Here is a 9,582-nt window from a genome sequence, read left to right as displayed (position 1 = left end):
TATATATATATATATATATATATACATATAATATATATATAATATATATATATATATATATATATATATATTTATTTATTTATATATATATATATATATATTATATATATATATATATATATATATATGTATATATATATATATATATATATATATATATATATATATATATATATATATATATATATATATATAGCGGCCCTTGCCTCTCGTAAAGGATCGTTAAGACCGAAAGATCTCGGCAGTTCTCGTTTTTCATTACCTTTATTTATATAATATACATGTGTGTATTAAGGCTTTTTATTTAGGGTAGGTCAACGATCTGGAAAACCAAAACTGCTTAGGTAAATTCAACGTGTTTGATTATATTTCGTCAAGATAACTGACAATAAGTCAGCCAGCGTCTCTTAACTACATTTGTTATTTACATACATGAAGGAAACGGCGTCTCTACTAATGTTGTGAGCAGTCCGTACCGGAGCATCAGGAAATTTAAATTTTGGTGGCTAATTTGAATGGCATACTGTAATTTTAAAATTTCATTCCTTCAAAAAACAAACCCCGAAAAACTAAATATAACGGTTGTATCTTCTACCGTTATTGCTTAACAGATATATTACGTCCCTCACCCACCCACCCACTACCACATCCCTTGAACTCCAAAAATCGAGGTCTTGATCTCCGGAACGGTGAACGAATTCCTATGGAACTTGACACGATTGGAGTCCTTAGTGAGAAAACTCTAAAGCCAAAGTTTCATCCTGATCGGTTGAATATTCCAGAGCTATAAAGGGCCAAATTCTGAGTTTTTGTGTAGTACTCTGGGTTTTACTAACCGCCAACTACTGTGGCGGTTGATTTAAAGGCTATGAAGCTTGTATTAGATCAGGGGTTCTAAACCTTTTTATTACCACGCCTCCTCTTAGAGTTGGTCCTTTGTCTCAAGCCCCGCTTGCATCTTTGAGTAAAATTCCCTCCCAGATTTAAAAGGAAAAAAATGAGAAAGAAAAGGGGTTTCGAGTGATAGGAAGGGAGGTCAATCATTCACAAAACATGGTCAGCCCAACGAGCCTGACTAGAGTAGTAGACTAGAAAAGTAACGGTATAAGACGATACTTTTGCACTTTTTCATAAATTTCGGAATATGAGTTCCTCACTGTTGTTAAGAGAATAACGAATATAATTAGAGGTTTTTTTCCCTAGGGCTCGCACTTCCCCTGGAAATTGCTGACGTCCCTCTAGGAGGGTGTGGCTCCAAGGTTAAGAACCACTGATATAAAGGCTATGAAGCTTGTATTAGATGTAACCTAAGTTTGAAGCCAAACTAAAACATCATTTTGTAGCAGGTGATTGTGTTCCAAAGGTCCTTTCTTCCTTACACCACTGAACTGTGGAACAGTCTTCCTGAGGATGTCGTGCAATTGGATCTTCATAAGTTCAAGCGAAGATTCAGTGCCTTACTACCCTGATAAAATTCTCCTTGCATTTTAATACATTCTTATATAAATATTAATTTATTGTTTTTTTTAAATGAGCTTTCCTCTTTCTATATTCCCCATTACTTTCTACCTAATGAACAACCATATTCTTTGGAAGTTTGCATTTCAAGTCAATGGAACCTGTGGCGTTCTTCTATGTGAATAGGATTCATCTCCTCTATAATAATAATAATAATAATAATAATAATAAATATAATAATAATAATAATAATAATAATAATAATAATAATAAACATCGAAGCTGACCTTGGTGACTAAGCCTTTTTCTGCCTGGTAGGGATGAATAAAATTCAGTGTAGACTTCAGCACTGGAAATATGGATTTCAATATATTTTGTAGATAAATGACATCATTTACTCTTGAAGAGGTCATCATTTACATTTGCAGAGAAATGTATTTGACCTTAAAATTTTTTATTGTACTATATTAAACCACTGAACACTGGGTGTCAGAACACACCCCAAACAAATTTTAGTACGGCTATTTTCAACAATTTTCACCATTCTTTTTACAGACTAAAAAATGCTAAGGTAAACAGAACACGCGACAAAAAGCCTTAATACTTAGTAACATTATGATTTCGTTTTTCCATTTGGAGAAAATTTTATGAATCCAAATGTTTCTTGTACAGTTTTTAGAGTAAGTATTAATCTTCAGTGAAAAAGTTACTGTGATTATATTGTTGGAGCTATGAAAGTGATTAAAGATCCCCTGAAATGTTTTACGAAAGCGTTAACATTATTATCTGTCTTATTCTCCTCACCTCTCTACTCTGATACCAAGAAAAAAAATGTTTTTAGTGATGCATAATCTTATACAGAAATAAAAACAAAACATATAAGCAATGATTCTAAAGCATTTACAGATGCTACAAATAAGCAGTCTGATTTGAGATGACCCACTGTTGAGTAGAAGGACAAAATTGGGAAGCAAGAAAATTTGATTAATAATCAGACATGAATCCAAAGGAGTCCCAGTCAATTTAATAAAAATTAAATGTGACGGTATAGGATTTAATTTCTTGTGATTTTGCAATGTTAGTTTCCATTGTTCGATATTTAGGAATCAAACCTAAACACAAATAAATCTGTTAAGACCCATGAAATAGCAGTCCGTCAGGATCATTATATCCAAATTCATAGCCTACACATGGCACAGCTATGATACTTTACAAGGTATTGTTAAGTACATAACTGAATGCGATAATATCTGATTGCCCACGAAGTTCATTGACTTTCTTTCATAACAAGAGAAAATGAATTGGCATATTAACGAAATACCTATAAGTAATGCACACAAATGCAGGATAATGCTGACATTTACCTGTTATTGACCTAAAGTAACCAGGCGTGGTCTGTATTCTTTCTTGAGAGATTCCAGTTATTGCGACAGGTTAATATCCAATTAATGTAGACAAACACAAATAGCATTTATTGAATTCGTTACACTTCCCTTTAGCTTTCAGGAACCTTAGAACAAATGTGTGTTTGCAACACATCGAAACTTATTTGTTTTATCTTACACAAGTTTACTGAGTTAGGAAAGGCATATTATGAAGGTCATCTGTGTCCTTAACCCTTTAGATTTAAACTAAGAATAGAGTTTTCACAGACAATTACTGCAAGAGCTAGAGGCTCTTGATTCTATAATAACGATAAGTATATCGTTGATGTAGGAGGTCTGAGTACAGTTGTTGTACTAAAAACATTTTATCAATTAGTTAATTACATAGTTTTTTAAGATTGTATATGTAACACGTTTATTTGCTGATGGAACTGGAGTGGGAAAGTGGAGATTCCTAACTATTCACACTGCTGACAAACAACTGATACATTGAATTTACTTGAAAACTTTACTGATTACTTAGGAAAATCTTTATCAATAATAATGTAAAACCTTTAGTACTGATATTTAAAGCAGGTGGGACAGTTTTCTTTCACCTATTATTTCCATTGCCTCAATCAACACAAAAACCATATGATGATTTTACCCCCACTTTTGACCCAAATATCCATTCAGCCTTATATGAGCATTCCGTGTGCACAGTAGACCCTCATTCCGTTTAGCATATAAAAGGTAAATGCAAAGATATCGGTTCTGTTCATTTTCATCTCTTTCTGACAAATTTATGTAAAAGCAAAGTTATTTGCCCAGATTCTAGCAGTTACAAAGTGGAAGTCACTTACACTGTAATATGGCTAATTCATGGGTAGACTCCAATTCCTGTTCCAGCGCGCTAATATATTCTGACATTGGATTTGTAGTTTGCCTCAATTTGCTCTAAGGGTTGAGGGAAGTGATGGGATGGAAACCGAGATTTCTATAGTGTGCTATTTTACATATTTACTGCCAAATTCCAACAGTGCAAATTGCTAGCTTAGCAATGAGAGTAGATAAGCGGTCAACCGCTGTCAAATATTGAAGGCTATACTTTATCTATCTTTTGTATTGTATTACTTTGGAAATATTCCATTTATTAAAAACAGCTTATTTCCTACTTTATGAACGGCGATTGCTATTATGTCTTCCTCTCTTTACCCATGCACTCTATTCATGATGTAGCTGCAGTCTCTCAGCAAAGCTTTGAGAATATACGCACAGTCGTGTGAAGTATCAGTCACATGTTGAACATGTAGAAGATATGCGAACACAAATTTTTTTTCAAAATTCTAAAACTTCACTTTTAGAACAACTCATTTATTTAGTTCTTTTATTGCATCTCCTTTCCAGTATGATATAGGATTTATTGCCTACACAGCTCATATTACTGGGTATGTCACATTTTAAGAGCGACATAAAAAAACAACTAGAAGAACAAGAACACAAAGGTTCATCATTTAAGCATATAACAAACAAGGGTTACTCAAAACTGCCTAGAAAGGGATTCGCATAAAAAATTAGCGCTTTAAGCACTACAACGCTAAACCTCACAAAATATGGTCACTATTAGATTAGCCAGGCACTTTCGCACGTTTCTCCCCTCACACTTCTCTAATATGCAAGCAAAGTAAATCGTTATATAACATATTTTTCTATCTTTGCTGGAGCTTCTTCAATTACTGATAATCTGGAGCTGAAACCTTTGTATTCTTTTACTGGAGAACAGCATCACCTGGATATAATTTTGGAATGGTCCCAAGGGGATCAGTAAAAGTGTTAACAACTTCAGTAGATATGTAGTGAGTAGCAGACTGGATAATAGCTCCTACTCATGACAATAATATGATGTAACGCTACAAAAAGATCACCTGCATAGTGTCTTACAAGGTCTTGCCTCAAGTGTTACTTCTGCAAAGATTTGATTATTTCAAACGGAATGTCATCGCTTAAACCTGAATTTTTTTCTTTTTGATTCATCCAAGTTCTTGTCCATAACTGGTAGAACCAGATTATTGGGGATAGCCCCCTGCTTCTGCTGCTATCAAAATAGTGGATGCTTCGTGCCCCTGGTGACAACCAAAGTTGTCACTGTTCTTACCATTTGGCTTAAAAGTAGGAATGCCTTTGATTACTTTGCACTTGGTTTCTCTGGGCAATGGCCCTGGGATATAAAGGCAGATTCTAAAGGACACATTCAGATCTTCAGTGGGAAAAGGAAAAATTGTTGATGATGTCTCTCTCTTAAAAATAAATTTCTCTCTACTTAATTACACACAATCTATTTGATAAGAAAACATACTGGAATAGTATAACATTGATTTCCAGTGGTCATTACTATTTCGTTGTTATCACCTATCCATGATCATGCGTATAAGAAGAGAGAAAATAAGAAAGAAATTACCAGGATATGTGCCTAGACACAGTGTTTTAATATGTGTCTTCCTATAACTGCAGTGCACAGCAGTTGCCTGGCATTATATCAGAATTCCAAGAGCAAGCCAACTGATGAAATCAATATAAAAGACTACAGGCATTCTGATTGTGGATGTTAAAAACATATTTTACCCATAAGTAAAACATTCATAATGTTTTGATTTGAGTTGATAAATCTAATGTGGTACCTCTCAGTTTCTTGGTATTGGTCAATGAGAAATGTTCTTACAATGTATTTCACTGGACCCTGTTTACGAGATGATAGAAGCTTTCACCATAGCAAAATTGTAATAGTGGTAGATCTTTTAAAAAAATATCCTAAGCATTCAACAAATTTCATAATTTAGTAAGAGCCTTGTGAATTTTTCATGATTTTTTTTTTACATCCTCAAAATTGCTATGGTAGACACTTTCATCCTTCGGAACCCAGAGGTTTCTTTTCTAATGCAGACGGGTAGATCTTTCACCTGAGTTATAGCGTAGCAGTAGCAGTCAGGCTTGGATCAGTTATTAATTGCAACTGAACTGGTTATAATTGATCACTCAATTAAAGTAAGTATAATTTTAATGATAATTTACATCATTTACAGAATCACTGCATATTTAATTAAAATTTTCTGAACATGTCTTATCAGAAAACAATTACATCAAGTAATGGTTGCTGCAAATGTAAAAGGAAAAACTTTCATAATTTGTAAAGTTAGACCAGTAATTTCTATTACAGAACATCTTTACAGAAATTCTAGACAAGATTCCAAGCATTTTTCTTATTCATCTTAATGTCAATTTTTGGTTATAGTTATGTATTGATCAATGAAATGACCCACTTCTTTGGTACTTACAGTGCATATCATTGAGACTTCAGAAGCTACTTTCTTTCCAAGACATCAGGATTTTTACGGTAAATCATGTTAACTTCTTCTGAGCCATTCCTCCAATAAAAACATCATGATTTTTACGGTAAATAATAATATCTTCTGAGCCATTCTTCCAATAAACAAATAAAAAATGTGCCGAAGTTTCTTCGGCACAATCAAGTTTTCTGTACTGTTGTTACAGCGTATAATCAAGGACACCAAAATAGTTGTATCTTTCGGTGGTCTCGATATAATGCTGTACGAACGGCGGCCCATGAAACTTTAACCACTGTCCGTTGGTGAAATATCCTATATCGTTGCCAGAATCATGACGATGGATGAATTTAAGCTTATATAAAATAAAAACTACTGAGACTAGAAGGCTGCAATTTGGTAATTTTGATGATTGGAGGGTGGATGATCCACATAACAATTTCCAGCCATCTAGCTTCAGTAGTTTTTTTAAGATCTGAAGGCGGACAGGAAAAGTCAGGGGTAAAAAAATGTGCAAACGGGAAAAAATGAGGGACGGACAAATCTGACACAATAGTTTTCTTTTCAGAAAACTAATAAGAAAAGAAAAGTTCCTTGAAGTCTCTTAACATAGGCAGGTTGAATATATAACTCAAGATGAAAACATTTATTCTAAAGTTCCTGGATTGGATCAAAAAGGATGCTGATTATCTATGTGGTGAGTAAAACAGAAAAGATATCATCTCAGTAAGTACAAAATTTAAGGGATGTAACAACTATGATGCCTTTAGATGAGCCTTCAAAGGAGATGAAAGAAATAACCTCCATCTCTACACTTGGACTGGCAATCTTTAGTTCAAAGTAATCTCATCAAAAAGCATACATCATTGGATCCGTGAAATTAAGCTTTGATCATTCACGAACAGTTATAATATTATAGCAATATTTTTCTTTAATTTTCAAAGCCTCTAATCCAAATCCCTAATACAGCACAGGAAAAAAGAGCAAATAGAAAAGAAAATGAGAACTATGCTTTCTGCAACAGGAAGTGAGCAAAAATCACACTGACAGACATCCAAATTAGACCAAGTCTTGAAGGAGTATGTCAGTGAGGGTTATACCACATTTTGAATGGAATCTATGGATCTATCGGGAGATATCTCCTAAAAAGATGTGTCAATTGAACGTTTGACTAAAGTGATTCTGGGTACACCACCACTTTACTCCCCCAACAGATCCAGACTGGCAGTCCAGGAACTTTCAGGACCTTTTACTGGTCAGGAGCAACGATACATTTACACTCAGTTTCAATATTTGCTACTTACTACCTAAAATTATTTTCGGTAAACTGTAGTCATTACTTAAGGTTCTTTGCAGCACCCTTTTCATCTATTACTTTTTGGCCATCCTCACATAAGTGTTGTGGAACGCCTTCTGCTATTGCTTTTCACTTTTCTTGGGAGAAAACTTCGCCAGGCAAACTTACTATTTATGTCACCACCTCCTTTTTTGAAATTTTCTACCATAGCCAATAATTCTCCAGGATGATATCCTGCACAAATGCTCCATATATATATATATATATATATATATATATATATATATATATATATATATATATATATATATATATATATATATATATATATATATATAGATATATATATATATATATATATATATATATATATATATATATATACATACATATATATATATATATATATATATATATATATATTATATATATATATATATATATATATATATATAATATATATATATATATATATATATATATATATATATATATATATATATATATATATATATATACTATATTACTCACTTGGGTGAACAGCAGGGGTTGAATGGTGTCCTCTTGGTTGTATAGCATAGAAGGAATTCACAATGCCATTAAAATTTACAAGTTCAGACAGTAAAAAGTAAAAGAATAAAAAGCACATAAAACACAAAACAAAAAAGAGACTACTAAAACACCAACCATCCATAATCAGTAAAGAAGAGGGAATGACATACAATGGAGTCCAAGGCTTGACCGACAACAATGCCAAATATGAAGTTGCTGAAGAAGTATATTATTGAGAGAGGGAACCAGTCTTTCAATGTATAATGATTCTAGAGTTGTTAGGTGGTCTGGGTCCCTTACATAACCAATTATTGAGAAGTGCTGTTTCAAGACTTCGGTTTTACATATTGCGGGATGAATTTTGATATTAGAAAATTTTGGCTGCTTCAATATTTGGCCAGTGCGAAAGCTGAAACCCAAATAGCTGCAATATCTGACCTGCAGTAACCTATGCGTCGATCCAACGTAAGAGCCCGAACATCCAGGGCATGTGAATTTATAAACCACATAGGATTGTAAGAAGGACTGCAAGCGATCTATGAAACAAAAAACTGATCCTTTTGTAAATGGGTTGTTGGAGATAAGTTTGACTCTAAGACCGGGAATTTCATGTTCAATTACTCGAATGAGATTTAAGGCAAATTTGGAGCTAGACATATACGGGATTGAGACATATAATGATTATATTATTCTATTTTATGCTGGTCAGTCTAGCAAGGGCTTAAAAGTAAGACTCAAACAGCATAAATATTCTGTCAAAATTAGGAAAACATCGAATGCAATATTCATTCATTTAAGTGAAAACAACCACCGGATAATTTGGATAGGCAGTTTAGTAATTGCAAGATCAAAAGATGTCTTATCACGAAATCTTTTAGAATCTGCCATTATACAACTTACTTCCCATTGTAATTTTAATATCAGTCGTGGCCTGTTTAATATAGACTCTTGTATTTGTAACATGTTTAAGTGACCTCAAAGATACAATCACACTCTCAAATACAAATTAGTTGTCTTATAGATATTTTCTTTGTATATGTATGCTTAATATATGTTTTGTGAATAAGTTTATCTAGCGAAAAAAAGGTTTTTGTTTACCAAAGGTTTGAATGTGATCAGCTGCCGCCCTGTATAATCTTTAATTGTTTTGTCCTTGTGTCTGAGAAGTTGAACCTAATCTCTTTGTAAACCTCTTAAATTGTACCCATGTTTTGTTCGGGAAGGTTATTAATTCTGCAGATGTGTTGGATTCTGGGTACTTATTTCCTTTATAATCTCTATCTGTCACTTATACGACCCTTCCTTGTTTACTCAGTTTCTCATGTAAGTCAGCCTGCTTCTACCTTTGTTTTATATATATATATATATATATATATATATATATATATATATATATATATATATATATATATGTATATATATATATATATATATATATAATATATATATATATATATATATATATATATATATATATATATATTTGTCTGCGTGTGGAGCATTTGTGGAGGATATCATCATGGAGAATTATTGGCTATGGTAGTAAATTTCAAAAAAGGAGGTGGTGACA

The 9,582-nt window shown here is 32.9% G+C and overlaps 1 protein-coding gene across 1 annotated transcript in view; it reads right to left on the bottom strand.

Annotated features, from left to right (window-relative positions):
* Positions 1–4,888: 4,888 nt before the first annotated feature.
* The window catches only part of LOC135218100 (exoskeleton protein RP43-like), a 27,442-nt gene continuing 22,748 nt past the window's right edge, over positions 4,889–9,582 (bottom strand). The window contains exon 6 of the mRNA XM_064254247.1: positions 4,889–5,040. Within this exon, the coding sequence (XP_064110317.1) occupies positions 4,889–5,040 (152 nt within the window). The remainder of the gene's footprint in view (positions 5,041–9,582) is intronic.

This window comes from Macrobrachium nipponense, chromosome 9, assembly GCF_015104395.2.
Source record: "Macrobrachium nipponense isolate FS-2020 chromosome 9, ASM1510439v2, whole genome shotgun sequence".
Taxonomy (NCBI): domain Eukaryota; kingdom Metazoa; phylum Arthropoda; class Malacostraca; order Decapoda; family Palaemonidae; genus Macrobrachium; species Macrobrachium nipponense.
Note: the sequence above shows the minus strand (reverse complement) of the source record. Positions and strands in the feature narration are given on the sequence as shown.